The sequence below is a fragment of the Xiphophorus maculatus genome, chromosome 8 (assembly GCF_002775205.1).
Source record: "Xiphophorus maculatus strain JP 163 A chromosome 8, X_maculatus-5.0-male, whole genome shotgun sequence".
NCBI lineage: Eukaryota > Metazoa > Chordata > Actinopteri > Cyprinodontiformes > Poeciliidae > Xiphophorus > Xiphophorus maculatus.
The window spans coordinates 4279721-4298608 of NC_036450.1; the positions used below are offsets into that span (position 1 = coordinate 4279721).

The window sequence follows — 18888 nt, forward strand, 5'->3', positions numbered from 1 at the left end:
ACATGTTTATAATGTTTATGTTGTGAAATATACCCTTGCTAACTTTTAACTTAAAAACTTTGTATCATCAGAGAAGTCTGTCTTCAGATGTCATCTGGACCATGGACAGAATTTGTTGGCAATGATGTTAAGGTGAGATGTTCTGATGGGACACTTGTGGTTCTTTAGAGCTACAAGATGCTTATTTTCAACCATTCCTGCTTTAAATGTTTATAATCAATACTGTGGGTAAGGCTGTTGTCCTTTACCTCAATCTGATTGTTATAGTAATGACACATTAATTTTCTTCCCCCTTCTTGAATTTTCCTCTTAAACACCACAGGGATTGCCTAAACAAGGACTGTCCAACAACTGTGTAATGTTTGTAGTGATGGTAACATCCGCCTCCACCCACCATATTGTTGTATGGTTTGTATAGACGTAATAATCACATTTTTCTCAACAGTATGCACTACTTTGTGATGGGAGCATCATTTGGTTTCAGCGAGGTAAGGAAACAGATGAGAGTCTCTGCTTTCTGTTGGAGATTTCATTAAATGTGAAGCTGTGACGTCCACAGAATGATATGATGACAATACGAAGATGGTGGTCTCTCACTCTCTGGATAAACTTCCCTGTGAAGTAAGAACAATAATGGTGCACTGTACCACGTCATGTTACACATATGGCAGATTTTTAAAGAAAACCTTCAATATGTCCTTTTAAAACAGGGGCCCCCAAAGTCGGCCCTCGAGGGCCGGCATCCTGCACGTTTTAGTTCTCTCCCTGGTGGAACCAACAACCTTTTCAGCGTGTCAGTTTTCCTCTTAGGCCGTCTAACGAGCCGTCATTGGATCCAGGTGCATTAAACTAGGGAGAAACTAAAACATGCAGGATGCCGGCCCTCCAGGACCGACTTTGGGGCCCCTGGTCTGACTGAACAACTAGACATGAAAAAAGATAATTAAATATGTAGTCTTGAAAATAAATACTGAATTTGAAAATTAAATGTTTAGTTTGCAAAATAAATATTTATTTAGAAGCTAAATATTTAGCTAAATTTTTATTTTCAAAAATTTTGTTTTCAAAGTAAATATTTAGCTTGTGAATTAAATATTTAGTTTAGAATGAACGTATGGATGACATGGTGAAAATATTAGTTTGAAAAATGCATTTTCACATTTTTTCTCTATGACATGATGAATAAACTAAAATACTGTTCTTCATTTTTTGTTACTATCAATCATCACTACAGTCATGATCAAAAGTAAGTACACCCTCATTTTTATCAGAACTTCTCTCCTTCCTCATGAAGATTTTATCAACCTGCCTCTGATTTCACCTCAGAGCTTCTACTTCCTGGTTCTGTTGCTCTGAAGGAAAAAACTACAAGCCAAGTGGACTGTGACGTCATCGGTTACGCAACATCCGTCACATTTACTTTCGGTTTGAATTTACCTGTTCAGGTGCGGCTCCAGACCGTTAGTTGGGTCTCAGTCTGTTGTTTAAATTTTCTTCTTTAACTCTTTGGATCGTTTGAACAAACTGTAAGTTTGATTTGTTTATTTCTTGAATTTTTTTCATCACTTTAACTTTTTCCTGATTGTTTCTAATCTCTGACGTTTGAAGTTTCACTTCTGATTTCAGCTGAAACTTTAATATCTCTGCTGTTTGAAGGCTAATCTACAGGATTATTAGATTATTGATGAACTGGAATCAAACAACATGATGAACAGCTGATGTTTCACTGTTTTCTTCTCCGAACTGATTCATGTTGTTATTTCCTGGTACCGAACTCTAGTCTCCACCATTAACGTCAGCAACAGTTTCCTGTTGCTTCCTTTCAAAATAAAATATTATTAAAGTGGGTTTGATTCACTCAGATGATTAAATAGTTCATCTTTAATGGAGCGAATAATCCACTTGTACAAATTAATAATTGTGAACTATAAGACTTGTTCAGGTTGAATCAGTGAATGTAAATGTTGCTCCATGTCTCCATCTAGTGGACTGGTAGTAGAAGTGCAGCAGCTGATGGCAGCTTCCTCTGCCTCTCTGCTGTCTGACTGCATTCACCTGACACTGATATGAAGCAGAGAAGAAGAGCCAATCAGAGGAGGAGCAGCTGATCTTTTTCCAGCTCTAATGATGTAAAGGATGATCAGAGTTGATGTGCAGATGAATGATGTGTGTTTCCTCTGCAGGTGAAGGTAGAAAGTGTGTGTGAGCTGATGTGAATTCAGCAGCATGGATCAGTGTGAGGACAGAGAGGAGGGAGTCCCTCCCTCTAAAACCACTCTGTGTGGGGAAGATGAGAGCCAGAGCAAAGGTCAGAGGTGAGGTCACCATCTCTAACTGTCCACAGCCCTTTTCACACAGCGTTCACTATATCAGGCCAGAACAGACGTGGTGATGAAGCTGCTGCTGCTCCTCTTTGCTGATTAAGTTTTGATCATCATGTTTCTGTCAGGATCCATCAGAGACTCAAACCAGAACCAGAACCAAACCAGAACCAGAACCAGAACCCAGCTGTGTGTTCTTGAAGAGCAACAGGTCAAAGGATGATCTTATTGACTTTAAATTTCCCTAAGCTCCACCATCAGAGAGGTGAGCTGTTTCTAATTGCTGTAACTGTGGAGGAAGATTCAGATGTTTGCAGTTATATTTAAAAAGAGAGATTTGATCTATTATCTATAGAAATCAGCTGCTCTATTTTAATGAAAACACCTTCATATCTGTCATGTTGGGGTTTAGGTTTCTAGCCCACATGCAGAACACCACAGGAGACAAAAATCAGTTGAAGAATATTTATTGTAAAACAATAACCCAGTAAAGATATTGGCGTGGTCTGGGGTCCAGACTGGGGGGAAATGCTGCTAACTGCGGCTCACTGCAGAACAGCGAAAAAGGAAATGGTGAGTTCAATGGTAGCTGGAAAACAGGATGAGCGAGAAGGAAAAATCAGCTCTTACTTTCTGGTAGATATAGTCTCGGATTGAGGAGGTGGATACTGCGAGTTCCGGATGGGCAGCAGAGCTGAGCGAGGTCCAAAGGCTGGGAGATAGCGGTGGAGGGCGGACAGGTAAGTTCTGGATTTGACGATGATGGAGGGAAGGGGAACTCGGGCAACCTGTGGGAACCACCTACGGCGTCACGAGGAGGTCTTAATCCAAAAGCCACAATGGAGATCTCTCAGGGAGGATCCAGGGATTGACTCGAGAGGAAACACCGTTTTGGCAAAAACACTCCAGCGTCGAAGTGCTGGCTGTCAGCGTCTTTTCACCTCCAGCTGATGATGAGACGATCATCGTCAGGTGTGCAGAACTACAGGCACACCTTCCCCGGGAAACCAGCCTCCGGCGCTATCTGGTGTACAGCCCTTGAACCACCAAGAGGATCCAAAAATAAAGAAAAAAACAGAACCAAAACCCCGGAACCCGACAATGTCTGGTTGTTGATGATGATGTTCTGTTGCTTCCTGGCTCCATGTCAGACTAACAGTGGAACACTTTTTTTTTCACTGGGAAATACCTGGTAAAGCCAGTCTGGTCCATCAGGACTTGGTTCCTGTGTGCATTGTGAGAGCAGTTCAGCAGGGAAGGAAAGCTTCATGATGTGGTTGGTGAGATCTGCTGGAACTCAACCAAACTGAGCTGATGTGGACCATCAGAGGTTCTGCTGGTTCAGGGCGAACAGATTATTTCAGGCAGCTGAAATATCCATTCTCTCCTCTCCCATAACTTTGGGACTTTATTTATTTATTTTACAATTTTTTAAACAACAGCTGCCGATTAAACTGAATGTTAAAACCTTGACATTATTATATGAGTTGTTTTTACAGAGAAATCGATCAGAAAAGCCATGAAAATGGTCAGATCCGCCTCTCTGGCTGCAATGCGCTTCCCGAAACAGAGGAAAAGAATTTCACAGTGGGAAAAGAATTTCACAGTGGGAACAGAATTTCACAGTGGGAACAGAATTTCACAGTGGGAACAGTATTTATCAGAAGACCGCTCCGCTCCCCTGTTCTCTGCGTTTCCTGCTCCAGCACAGCAGCTTCACTTGTTCCAGGACCGGTTCTGGTGACGTAACGACCCGCACAGCGTGGCCTCTGCTGGACATTTCCTCCACCACGGTGTTGTAAATCTTCATTTCATCTGCATATTTCACCCTCAGTCGGGCTGGAAAGAGGCTTTGAAAAGGATCTGCTGCTCCTTCAGAAACTTGAGCACGTCTGCGTTTTAGTTTTATTTTTTTCAAAATCAGAGTCATGATCCAAACTTACCTGCTTGCTGTTCCAGGTAAAACTTTTTTCTGCCATGGCTTGTGAAGGAGAAGTTCTTTGGTTTTAAAACTGAGAAATTTCACAATAACAGATCGCGGTGGAGGGCCTAGAGAGGGGTCCGCCCGTTTAATGTGTTTATGTGGAGCTCAGCGCCAAGCCTGATGTCTAATGCTTGAGCCTGAGCTCTAATGATGTAAAGGATGATCAGAGTTGATGTGCAGATGAATGATGTGTGTTTCCTCTGCAGGTGAAGGTAGAAAGTGTGTGTGAGCTGATGTGAATTCAGCAGCATGGATCAGTGTGAGGACAGAGAGGAGGGAGTCCCTCCCTCTAAAACCACTCTGTGTGGGGAAGATGAGAGCCAGAGCAAAGGTCACCATCTCTAACTGTCCACAGCCCTTTTCACACAGCGTTCACTATATCAGGCCAGAACAGACGTGGTGATGAAGCTGCTGCTGCTCCTCTTTGCTGATTAAGTTTTAATCATCAAGTTTCTGTCAGGATCCATCAGAGACTCAAACCAGAACCAGAACCAGAACCCAGCTGTGTGTCCTTTAAGAGTGACAGGTCAAAGGGTCATCCCATTCAATTTAAATCTCCTGGATCTCCACCATCAGAGAGGTGAGATGTTTCTAACTGCTGTAACTGTTCAGTTTATATCTGTTATTATGACCATCCAATATTAATTTAACACACAAACACAAAAGTCAGAAGTGAGTTTAATCTCTAGATTGATATTTGGATTGTTCTCTAAATCTAAATTTAATTTATTTTCCAGACAGAGTAATGCTGAAAGAAAAAGGCTTTTATGAATTAATTTTATGACTCCAGTTTCATCTCTGTGGTTCAAACATCATCCAACATAGTGGATTATTAACCATTTCCACAGTTAAGATAAAATATATATCATGTGGATATCTTTCAGAACCAGATGGTCTCTAACTGACACCATAAATAAGCAACTGGGTCATTCTCTGAATTCGGTGCATTTTGTGTCTCTCAGGTTTATCTCAAATATTTTCACATAATGCAACCAACATTTTTAAAGAAAAATCAAGTATTGGAAATATCCATGTGTCTTGGTAATATAACATGCAAATATATTTTAAAAATCATGTTTTGAAAGATTTGATGGGTTGTTGAAGCGTAGAGGTCAGCCAAATGAGCCTGTCCCCACTGACCAATGTTAATTTTTCACTGAATATAAAACAAATGAAACTAACCAGTAACTGCAACTTATTTGTACCATTTTAAACATTTTAGGTATACTTTAATCTAAATAAAATTAAAAATGAGAAAAATACATGAATTATTTATAAAATATCACTTTTTAATCATGTCCCTCCAGTTTTGTTTAACCCTGTAACAGCAGACCAATCCCTCCTTTTTATAAATAATGGTTCAGTCCAATTTCCTCAGCACCCTGGAAGTGACATCACTTAAGTTTTTTTCTGCTCACACTGTAAAGAGATTTAAGTGTTAATATAGGTTTTTACCGATATTTTATTATTTTTTTATCCAAACATCGTCATTGTCAAGCTCAACCTTTCAACACCTTTAGGCATGTAAATGATAATTATTGTTGTTTGGGAAAAAGTAAAGAATGGTCTTTGAAACATATTAATTCTTGTTTTCATCATATCATATGTTGCTCCATAACCCAGCTAATGTGGACTTATGGCAACTTTTAGTAAAAATCTTCAACCCCGTTACAGTCTGGTCAACTGTTACAATGGGTTCAACCGTTACTTGATACATTGTTATGATTTTTTTATAATAACAGCAAATATTAGACTAATATTTTTTGGACTGTATGCAATGTTTAAAGAATGATTCAAAAACATAAAAAAGCCTGATTTAATGTTTATTTTAAAGTATATTTTTATGATTTATGAAAAGAGCTTTTACATCAAGTTGACATATTCTACTTATGAGTCTAATTATTATGATTCAAAATAGAAAAAATACTTACAATTAGTTATTCTAATCAAGGGACAAGTTATCTAAAAGGAACTGGAAGAATTAGTTTAATTATGTTAGAGTTTTACTCACAGAGGAAAGAAATTGTCCTGTTATGGGGTTGAATTTAAAGCAACCTAAGTAACAAATAAATTCTTAATACTGTTTGGGATTTCATGAAAAAGGTGGGGAGACATATTTTCCTGGAGGTTTAAAGAGTCCTTCAATAGATGCAGTGTTCAAAAACACAATTTATTGTGGTATATTTTTAAGTAATCTGAGACGCCAAAATGTACCGAATTCAGAGAATCACCCAATTACTGCTGATGAATAACGGGGACAAAAATGACCCATAATGAACTCACTTTTCAATCAAGACACAGAAACTATCATGTTGACATGACCTTTGACCTACAAACATTTAACTGCATTTTCATCCACTTAATTTTTCCAAATGAAACAGACTCATTTATTTAACCAAATATTAATATTAACACAGAAACACAAAGGCAGAAGTAAATTTAATTTCTAGGTTTATATTTGGATTAGTCTCTAAGTCCGATTAAACACAGATTAATGCTGAAAGAAAAAGTTTCTATGAATTAATTTTATGATTCTAGTTGCATCTCTGAGATTCAAACATCATCCAACACGGTGTATTATCAAACATTTCTACAGTAAAATTAAATAATGTCTCCAGTGAATCGCATTCAGAACGACATGTTCTCTAACTTAACATTCAGTTCTGATTGAAGCTCCATCAGATCCTCCTTGGATGGTCAGAGTGGAAATGATTCCTGGTTCTTCTCCATGTCAGAGCTGAACACTAAGATCACCAAACTTCTCAGTCATTTCAAACCAACATGTTGGTCTCAGAAACAAATCTTTCTGCTCTTTAAAGAAGGCTGGACATTATTCAGGAGGATCAATGATCAGGAACATGTTGGAGGATTGGACCGGTTCTGATAGGAATCATTTAGAACATCAAGTCGATGATCTGTCTGGTTCTGTTGTGTCTCACAGCTCTTTATTTTATAATGAACCAAATAAAAAATATCTTCAAAGCAAAACTCAAAGGAAAGATTTTAATTAGTTTCTTTTTTAGCAGAATCCATCAGATTTTCACACAAGAAGAATCAGAACCCAGCTGTGTGTCGTTTAAGAGCGACGGTTCAATGGATCGTCTCATTGACTTTAAATCTCCTGGACCTCCATCATCAGAGAGGTGAGCTGTTTCTAATTGCTGTAACTATGGAAACTGAACCAGTAAAAACTCAGATGTTTCCAGTTATATTTGCAGAGAGGTTTGATCCATTATCTACAGAAATCAGCTGATCTGTTCTCATGAAAACACCTTCATATCTTCATCTCTGGGATGTTGATGATGATGTTCTGTTGCTTCCTGGCTCCATGTCAGACTAACAGTGGAACACATTTCCACTGGGAAATACCTGGTAAAGCCAGTCTGGTCCATCTGGACTTGGTTCCTGTGTGCATTGTGAGAGCAGTTCAGCAGGGAAGGAAAGCTTCATGATGTGGTTGGTGAGATCTGCTGGAACTCAACCAAACTGAGCTGATGTGGACCATCAGAGGTTCTGCTGGTTCTTAGTGGGATCAGCAGGAACATTAAATTTTTATAACTACTTGGATCATCTTGTCCACTGCTCACTGATTTGTCCTGCTAATCACATTAGTTCTCGCAACTAGCTGCGTTCTTCATCGACGCACGAGCCGAGTGATCCACCGCTAAGAGTATTCAGTTTGAGTTTTTGGTTAGGACAAGCTGAGAGAAGGGGGGGGGGGGGGGGGGGCATGGACCTTTACCTTCTGATTGTCTCTCTGTGGACAGATACAATGTGAGCTCACTGGCTTCCACGGATCTACAGGATCCATTTTAAAATCCTCACTAAAACATCCAGGAGAGGATCCCACATGGACACACACCCACATATCTCAAACCTCCTCCATGTCCACATCACCTCAGATCTAGTCATCAGAACCTGATGGATGTCCCACACTGTCCTGAAGACCTGTGTGGACAGAGCCTTCACTTCCACTGTCCCCAAGCTCTGGGAAACTGTCTCTACCAGCATCAGATCTAATGACAGTGTGGGCTGTTTGAAGTCCAAGTTCAGCATCAACCTTTTAAAATGTCTTCTAGGTGATTTTGGTGTTACTGCTCTTCATCCTTGTAGTTCATCTTCCTCTTTTTAACTTCACTCCATTTTGTTCATATGATGCTCTGTTTTTCTGCTTCAAGTACATTTAATGTGAAAGTCTTGGTGATTTCATTTCTGAATACTGCTGGATGAATATGTCCTTACTTTCTAATTGTTCCTGGTTCCTCCACAGAGTGGACCAGCAGAGCTCAGAGGTTCCCAGGGGTCCGTCTGCCCAGCAGCATCACACACAGCTGGACTCCATATTTAAGGTCTGACATGAACAACTTTTCCAAGGGTTCTGTTCACAGTCATCTCCATGCTGCACTTTGTAGATCAGAGGACTGTCAGTCTGTCCAACATCCATCTGGTGTTTGGCTCCATGATTTCAGTCTGATGTTTCCTTCATCTATTATTCTATTCCAGACGCTGGAGGACAACATTGTCACTTTTCTGAAGAACGAGCTGAAGAAGATCCATAAGATTCTGATTCCAAATGACCCAGAATGCTTAGAGAGTCAGACAGATGATGATGAGGTGTTGGAAGGTGAGGATGAAGAGCAGAGGAGGAGCAGCAGAGAGGCAGTGATGAAGATCACACTGAACTTCCTGAGGAGGATGAAGCAGGAGGAGTTGGCTGACCGTCTGGAGAGCAGTAAGAGGATTTCTACAAAGTTTTGACCTGATGGATAAATCACACATTTATTGAAATTTGTAGAGATGGAATCACATTTATGCAAAACATCTTAAGAATAAAATTTTATCTAGTTCTTGATTTTACTTTTTGTCTTATTTTAGAACGTCTTGCTGCAGTTTGTCAACATCAACTTAAATCTGGTCTGAAGAAGAAGTTCCAGTCTGTGTTTGAGGGGATTGCTAAAGCAGGAAGTCCAACCCTTCTGAACCAGATCTACACAGAGCTCTACATCACAGAGGGAGGGACTGGAGAGGTCAATGATGAACATGAGGTCAGACAGATTGAAACAGCATCCAGGAAACCACACAGACCAGAAACAACAATCAGACAAGAAGACATCTTTAAAGTCCCACCTGGAAGAGATCAACCAGTCAGAACAGTGATGACAAAGGGAGTGGCTGGCATTGGGAAAACAGTCCTAACACAAAAGTTCACTCTAGACTGGGCTGAAGACAAAGCCCACCAGAACATCCAGTTCATATTTCCATTCACGTTCAGAGAGCTGAATGTGCTGAAAAAGAAAAAGTTCAGTTTGGTGAAACTTGTTCATCACTTCTTTACTGAAACCAAAGAAATCTGCAGCTTTGAACACTTCCAGGTTCTGTTCATCTTTGATGGTCTGGATGAGAGTCGACTTCCTCTGGACTTCCACAACAAGGAGATCCTGACTGATGCTACAGAGTCCACCTCAGTGGACGTTCTGCTGACAAACCTCATCATGGGGAAACTGCTTCCTTCTGCTCTCCTCTGGATAACCACACGACCTGCAGCAGCCAATCAGATCCCTCCTCAATGTGTTGGCATGGTGACAGAGGTCAGAGGGTTCAATGACCCACAGAAGGAGGAGTACTTCAGGAAGAGATTCAGAGATAAGCAGCAGGCCAGCAGGATCATCTCCCACATGAAGACATCACGAAGCCTCCACATCATGTGCCACATCCCAGTCTTCTGCTGGATCACTGCTACAGTTCTGGAGGTTGTGTTGGAGATCAGAGAGGGAGCAGAGCTGCCCAGCACCCTGACAGAGATGTACATCCACTTCCTGGTGATTCAGACCAAAGTGAAGAAGGTCAAGTATGATGGAGGAGCTGAAACAGATCCACACTGGAGTCCAGAGAGCAGGAAGATAATCAAGTCTCTGGGAAAACTGGCTTTTGATCAGCTGCAGAAAGGAAACCTGATCTTCTATGAATCAGACCTGACAGAGTGTGGCATCAATATCAGAGCAGGCTCATTGTACTCAGGAGTGTTCACACAGATCTTTAAAGAGGAGAGAGGTCTGTACCAGGACAAGGTGTTCTGCTTTGTCCATCTGAGTGTTCAGGAGTTTTTGGCTGCTCTTCATGTTCATCGGACAATCATCAACTCTGGTGTCAACCTGTTGGAAGAAACACAAAGATCTAAGAAACCTTCATTATTTAATAAACCTAAACTAAAGGTTCTCCATCAGAGAGCTGTTGACCAGGCCTTACAGAGTCCAAATGGACATCTGGATTTGTTCCTCCGCTTCCTCCTGGGACTTTCACTGCAGACCAATCAGAGACTCCTACAAGGTCTTTTGAAACAGACAGGAAGTAGATCACAGACCAATCAGGAAACAGTTCAGTACATCAAGGAGAAGATCAATGAGAATGTGTCTGCAGAGAAAAGCATCAATCTGTTCCACTGTCTGAATGAACTGAATGATCGTTCTCTAGTTAAGGAGATCCAACAGTCTCTGAGTTCAGGAAGTCTCTCCACAGATAAACTGTCTCCTGCTCAGTGGTCAGCTCTGGGTTTCATCTTACTGTCATCAGGAAAAGATCTGGATGTGTTTGACCTGAAGAAATACTCTGCTTCAGAGGAGGTTCTTCTGAGGCTGCTGCCAGTGGTTAAAGCCTCCAACAAAGCTCTGTAAGGTCACAGATTGTTAATGCATTTTTTATAGATAGGAATCTGCTAATTATGAGGCAAATATATTTTCATGTTTCAGTTTATATATTGGTGCATTATTTCTTCAAAGTGTTCCACTGGTGGGGAGAAAAAGGACGTGCAAAAGTGAAACAGACTTCCTTCAGCAAAGCTGGACATATTGTTTCATATCCCAGCAGCAAAACTACTCCTCTTCATGTTAAGATTGAAACTGGGTTAATGTAGTTCATTTTGGAATCTTATAATTATCTTTCCATCCTCCTTTTTGCCTGTAGTTCTGAACTTTAAGGCTGGAGGACTAACTGTAGAATGAACCGATTCACAACAAACAGCAACATAAATGTGTATAAAATAAGATAGTTCCTTCTCTGTCCAAGCAAAGTGATGATGATTTGAAAGAACATACATTTTCATAATTTGTTTAATAACAGATTTTTCTCCCTGTCTCCTCAGACTGAGTGGCTGTAACCTCTCAGAGAGAAGCTGTGAAGCTCTGTCCTCAGTTCTCAGCTCCCAGTCCTCCAGTCTCAGAGAACTGGACCTGAGTAACAACAACCTGCAGGATTCAGGAGTGAAGCTTCTCTCTGCTGGACTGAAGAGTCCAAACTGCAACCTGGAAACTCTCAGGTAAAATGTTTTAAATCCTAGTGAAGCCATATTTCTGTCCACTAGCTCCAAGCAGAGATACACTATACTGGCAAAAGTATTTGACAATCCTTTCAAATGATCAGAATCAGATGCTCCAATAACTTCCAGCCTCTAGACATGTAAACTGTTTTTACAAACAATTGTAAAAACAGTTTACAATTGTAAACTGTAAACTGTTTATTATAATGGTAATGATGAAATAATAATGCAAGAACACATTCTCAAAGTTCATTAAACTTTAAATTCTAATGAACATTTAACACATTTTTAATATCCAAAATAAATAAAGCAACTAATTTTAAAGTCTTTGTAAACAATGTTGACTTTCAAAATAAGGGCAAGTCAAGACCAAAGTACCAAACTGAAGAATTTTATCATCCAATTTTTGGTAGAAAGAGAGAAAAAAAGAGAAACGATAAATCAGGCCAATGGAAATGATGGATCAATTGATTAATTGATTTAATGATTATTGTGACAGGCCTCTGTGTGAACATTAGACTAAATCAATCAATCAAATTTTATTTGTATAGCACATTTTAGCAGCAAGACATTTCAAAGTGCTTTACATCATAATAAACACAGAAACACAATACAATATAGAATCAACAATCAAAACATGACATTAAGTCAAGTTCTATCAATAAATTTGTAATTGATTACGTTTCAAATACAATTCTAAACAGGTAGGTTTTTAGTCGAGAATTAAAGAAAGTGTTTCAGCTGTTTTAAAGTTTTCTGGAAGTTTGTTCCAAATTTGTGGTGCATAGATGCTGAATTGGTTCTGGTTCTGGGGATGCAGAGCAGACCAGAACTGGAAGACCTGAGAGGTCTGGAAGGTTGATACAACAACAGCAGATCTTTAATGTATTGTGGTGCTAAGCCGTTCAGTGATTTATAAACTAACAACAGTATTTTAAAGTCTATTCTTTGAGCTACAGGGAGCCAGTGTAGGGACTTTAAAACTGGTGTTATGTGATCTTCCTGGTTTTAGTGAGAACGCCAGCAGCAGCATTCTGGATCAGCTGCAGCTGTTTGATTGATTTGTTGGACAGACCTGTGAAGACACTGTTGCATTAATCAATGCGACTGAAGATGAACGCATGGATGAGTTTCTTTAGATCTAGCTGAGACATTAGTCCTTTAATCCTCGAGATAAATCCTTAAATATGTCGAGAAGTCAACATAAATGGAGAACCTTTCAGTTTGTTCTGGTGAATAAAGTCTAGCAGCAGATGATGTTCCTGCAGGAGCAGGTCTACCTTCAATACTGCTGAAGCAACAAAATACGGTTTCAGTGATAGAGACCAACATCCATAACTGCCATAATCTCCTGGAGATGCTTCGGCATCATAAAATTAGATCAACCTGGTTAAAGTTAAGACTGAAGATAGACTCTCAAACTGTGCTGAGTGTGACACTAAAAATACACGGACTTAGCTGCTAACAGCTAAAGTAGCATAGCTCACATAAACACTAGCTCCCGCTAACAGAAACATGAGGAGGGCAGAATACCAGACATATAAGACATAATCTGAAATTATTTATAATTACTCCATGTCTCACTCTCTGGCATGAAGGGGACATGTCCCCACTAACTCTGGCATGAAGGGGACATGACCCCACTAACTCTGACATGAAGGGGACATGTCCCCACCAACTCTGACATGAAGGGGACATGTCCCCACCAACTCTAGCATGAAGGGGACATGTCCCCACCAACTCTGGCATGAAGGGGACGTGTCCCCACCAACTCTGGCATGAAGGGGACGTGTCCCCACTAACTCTGACATGAAGGGGACATGTCCCCACCAACTCTGACATGAAGGGGACATGTCCCCACCAACTCTGGCATGAAGGGGACATGTCCCCACCAACTCTAGCATGAAGGGGACGTGTCCCCACCAACTCTGGCATGAAGGGGACGTGTCCCCACCAACTCTAGCATGAAGGGGACATGTCCCCACCAACTCTGACATGAAGGGGACATGTCCCCACCAACTCTAGCATGAAGAGGACATGTCCCCACCAATATTTGCTGCTTTTTTTCCTTTATGTTCCTGCATCCATGTAACTCGACAGCAGCTGCACGTTGTATTCTAAGCATTAACAGCCAGGTAATATTTTTTAAAACTCCTGTGTAAAACGTAAATGGTAAATCCGCTCAGTGGTCTAGTGGACTGGACATCACGTGACTTACTGTTGATTTACATTTAACCTCCTGAGACCCTGCATCCTCATATGAGGACATTACATTTTTGTAAACACAGATGTAAATAATAACATTGATTGAATGGTCTTATCGTCACACAGATAGACCCAATGTCCTCGTCTGAGGACATTGGGTTTTGAGAAAACCACTTATTGTAGAAAGCTGAAATTTCATTTTTAGGCCAATTGGGTCCTTATGATCCCAAATGACAAGGAGAAATGTATATGCAAAAACAGACCCATTGTCCTCATATGAGGGCATTGGTTTTGACATAGTTCAAGAGCACATAGAAAGCTAAAATTTAATTTCAACTAAAATTAGGTCATACTAATCCCAAATGGTAAGGAGACATAAAAAATGCACATCAAACAAAAGCCCGGGTCTCAGGAGGTTAATCAGGAAAATGACCTCGGGATCTTGTTCACGAATGGGGGAAGAAGGGAGCGGGAGGTCAACAGGCGGATTGGCGCAGCGTCTGCCGTTAAGCGGGCGTTGTACCTGTCCATCGTGGTGAAGAGAGAGCTGAGCCAAAGAGCGAAGCTTTCGATTTACCGGTCGATCTACGTTCCCACCCTCATCTATGGTCATGAGCTTTGGGTCATGACCGAAAGAACGAGATCGCGGATACAAGCGGCCGAAATGGGTTTTCTCCGTAGGGTGGCTGGGCTCTCCCTTAGAGATAGGGTGAGAAGCTCAGTCATCCAGGAGGGACTCAGAGTAGAGCCGCTGCTCCTTCACATCGAGAGGAGCCAGTTGAGGTGGCTCGGGCATCTGGTCAGGATGCCTCCTGGACGCCTCCCTGGTGAGGTGTTCCGGGCACGTCCCACCGGGAGGAGGCCTCGGGGAAGACCCAGGACACGCTTGAGGGACTATGTTTCTCGGCTGGCCTGGGAACGCCTCGGGATTCCCCCGGAAGAGCTGGAACAAGTGGCCAGGGAGAGGGAAGTCTGGGCCTCCCTTCTGAAGCTGCTACCCCCGCGACCCGACCCCGGATAAGCGGAAGAAGATGGATGGATGGATGGATGGATGGATGGATGGATGGATGGATGGATGGATGGATGGATGGATGGATGGATGGATGGATGGATGGATGGATGGATGGATGGATGGATGGAAAATGACGCAATCAAAATCTTCAAAATCTGAGAAGGGGACGCAAAGTTTTGATATTAATTGTCAACACTATGATAGCAAGATAACAAGATCCAAGGGGATCACATTTTACAGGTCAGTAAGAAGATTTAATTAAAACAAATATATAAAGAAAGTGGAGAGTAGGTTAGTTATGATAGCTTAACTTTTATCACTTTAACATGAAGTCTTGCTGCACAGTTCGGAGTATTTCGGTTCAATTATCACTAAAACAAGGCGACCCACATACATTTCCTGGCAGATAATCAGGACAGCAGGTATTTAAGTAGCTAATCAACCACCGCTAGTGTTCAGGATCACTTCCTAATGATGCAAAATGGAAATTCAAAAACATAAAACTGCAGCGGACAGAATGTTCTGTTTGGTGTTTGTACGTCCTTTTTTGTGTGGGAAATGTTTTTGTGGTTCTTTTAGTGTTAAATCCTGATGCACTTGAACGTAATCTTTGCTCTGCGCTCCTCAGGCTGCTGTTTATTGGTTGCCTTGGCAACGAGTCTGCGTGTGACGTTAAGATGACAGACTGAGAAAATTAATACAATCACCCTTTTTTCTACATTTTTCCATGGACAAATTACATCATTTGTTTGTAGAACGTGGCGATATTCAGAGCAATCATCAAATAGGATGAAATATTTCATAAAGCATAAAGAGCCAAAGTTTGTTAAATTTTAAATCATGGCTCCTATTAAGTAAAATTCAATTATGGGCCATTATAAAGAGAAATTCGCTTTGTTCTCTCTTGTTTCTAGAACTGACAGAAACCAAATCCAAGCATCAGCATCTCAGCTTTAAGCCACATTTTATAGAATCCAGTAACATCGATGGTCTCTCTACTCACCAACTGCTCCAACCAGAACCAAAAAGCTTTTGGGTCTTTAATATTTGCCGTATTAAAGACACATCATATCTCATCTGCTATGTGTAAGTCAGCAGGACAAAAGGTTTTGCCAACTGAGGAACAGCTGTGGAGTCAGAATCACATAATTGAAAAATACAAAGTTTGTACCAACAAGGATTCATTTGGTTTACACAGAAGTTACTTATTCTGCTTTTGAAATGTTTAATAACATTTTGATTGTTACAGAATCTCATGTTGTTTGATGTTTTTAGCACTTGATAAAATCAGACAAATATTAAAGACATTATATAGATTAATTAGATTACATATATTTATATTTTGTAGTATGTTTAATACCTCATAAAAGATTATTTTTGAAAGGTTCTATTAATCTGACAAGCCTGATCAGGACATATATCCTAATTTATTGAATAAGAGTGTCTGGCTTTCACGTGTAAGTTTTGTCTTTATTCTTAGCACTAAAGAAAACATCTTCCAGTGACTGTAGGTGCATCTGAGCCCCAACCCCCCTCACCCACTGACCCTGCTCCTCTTCATCACCAACTTGCAACACAAAGTTACATCCTTGCCTGAACTGCTCAGAAATGCACAATATGTCTATAAATAATTTTGGGATGTTATAAGGAAGTGCTGAGATTTACTGTTTTCCACCGAACTAAGATATTTGCCACAAGCACAGTGAGAAACGTTTAGAGGATAAAAACACTAGACTCAGAGTAAAACTCAGATGACCCAGCTTTCTACTAGCATGGAAACACACCATATACACACAAATCTGGGAGCTGCTGAAGCTGAAATGAGTCTCAAAAATACTGATGCACTCGGAACCGGATCTGTTCATAAATGCAGTTTTGTATGTACCAGGTGACTTGTGCAACATTTGTAGGCGTAGGAGCAGGTTTATTTTATTTATAAGGCTTACAAATCCAGTATTACACACGCACAGATACTTTGTGACTATTTTCACTCCATACATCTACTGGAACCACAATGACATGGTAGTCAGAGCAGCAGGGGGGCCAAATATAGCTCCATGTGGAACCAAGAGGTTGGAGAGAGAAAATCAGTTTGAAACTGTTTCCTATCAGAGTTCAGTTTGTCTCTCTGTCTTCACAAACCAGGAGCATCATGGGCTGGGCGGGGCTTCCACTGATGGATCTACTGAGAAAATACAAGAAGCTGATTGGCTGATGGACAGGAAGTTAGACTGTTCAGATAAATTACATTAACAGATATTATTGGCATTGAAGAGATATGGCTGAGAGCAATTATAGATTCTAGAATAAGTGGAAATATTTCAGTAACAGGAAGAGGATGAGCAACATGTTAAAATAATCATCTATATTCAGAGAAACAAGTAGAGGAATTTATCTAGAATATATATATAATATAAAGTCAGAACCAAGAGTCTGTATAACAGACTTTTGTGGTCTGTCATACAGACCACAAGAGATCTTTTAAGCTAAACAGTCATTAATATCTAAAATAACCTTTTGAAGAATTTGAATCAATATGAGTCACAAGAAGATTTTATTTCCTTTTGGGATCAATAAGCTGTTTTCTAATTTGAATTTAATTATATCAGTAGAAATAATAATAAATAATTAGAAATGAAAGAAGAGATAACTATTATGAACGTTAGATTAGAATCAGTATGAGCCCCACAGCGGCCTGAATCCGACGGCCAACTGCTGCCTTATTTGTTCGTTCTCTCACTCTTTTATTTTACCAAGACTGCCAGAACCACTTTGTGTCCAGACTTGGGTTTAATAAAACCTCTTTGTTAAAAACATCATCTGGTCTGTGTTAGAATAATTATCTAAGTTCATTTACTTGTGAGTTTATTTGAAAGGTTATGTTTTCATATTATTATTTTGTCTGATGTTACTTGACTTCTTTTCTTCTGTGAAATACTATTAACCATTTGTAGGATGTTTGCCTGGAGGCTAGAGACTTAGAACATTCCTGTGGTATCAGCTCCATCTGTAATTGATTAGTTGTAGTCAGCCCCATGCCCTTTTAAGGGCATGCCCACAGAAGGTCCCAGGACACCCTGTAGAAAAAGGTCATTGGTCAAATTCTTTGTGTGACTATGTGAGAAGGCCCAACCTCCTTCCTTGTATTTTCTAATAAAACCAAATGCAGAGAAAGATCTGGCAGAGTTGATCCCAGACAGTGTTTTACAGTGATTCGTCGCGTCTCGGATCTTCCCTCATTTCTGCAGAAAAGACAATCATGCCTCTGACTCTGGTTTGAATCTTTGCTAGATAGGAATTAAAATAAACCTATCAGTCTGGACTTTGTATTTTGTGAGTTCTGTGTGATGACATGAGGATCGTAACATATTGGTGGCCCATCTTATTCCAACAAAATGTTTAAAACATATTTGGAGGGCCGTTCAATGTTGTGATATTTATGAATGCAGTTTTAATTGTGGTGACGTCTGAAAGTGTGTTTTCCATGTGCTTAGTAACCTTTAGTGTCAGGTTGGTGGGGTGTTTTCAGAACTCTTTAATTTAAATACTGGGTTAAATTTCCCTGTATTTCATGTTTGGCTAGTGCTTGTTTTTGGATTGTTTTAGGAGCAAATTTGTTTCTATTTCTTTATATTTTTTCCACATTAGTTTAGTAATTTTTGTTCAAAATAATGTTTTTTGCCAGTTGCTGCTCAGTTTTCCATCTCTGTATCCAACAGTTAAAAAATGGAAAGATGAAATTCCAGATTTGCTCTGCTTTGATTCAAGCTGGTGTTTTCCCTCAAACCAGCTCTGATGCTGATCTTCAGCCCAGCCTTGATTCTCAGGCTTCATTGGACTCTTTCTGTTAAAACTGACATGGGATTAATTTAGTTCATAGAGGAATTTAATATTTCTCTTGCCAGCCTCCTTGTTGCCTTTAGTTCAGTCCTTCATGGCTGGAGGCCCATCTATAGACTGAACCAGTTCACAACAAAAGGCAACATAATTATATATAAAACAGTCCCTTAAATCAGTAAAGAGGAACATTGTTGACTGGAAAAAAGACACATTT

The 18888-nt window shown here is 40.2% G+C and overlaps 1 protein-coding gene across 1 annotated transcript in view; it reads left to right on the forward strand.

Moving 5' to 3' along the window:
• Positions 1-2291: 2291 nt before the first annotated feature.
• Positions 2292-18888, forward strand: part of LOC111609430 (NACHT, LRR and PYD domains-containing protein 3-like) — a 65123-nt gene continuing 48526 nt past the window's right edge. The window contains exons 1-6 of the mRNA XM_023337888.1: positions 2292-2315; positions 4766-4885; positions 7332-7448; positions 8576-8654; positions 8809-9037; positions 9181-9204. Of these exons, the coding sequence (XP_023193656.1) occupies positions 7399-7448; positions 8576-8654; positions 8809-9037; positions 9181-9204 (382 nt within the window). The 5' untranslated portion in view covers positions 2292-2315; positions 4766-4885; positions 7332-7398. The remainder of the gene's footprint in view (positions 2316-4765; positions 4886-7331; positions 7449-8575; positions 8655-8808; positions 9038-9180; positions 9205-18888) is intronic.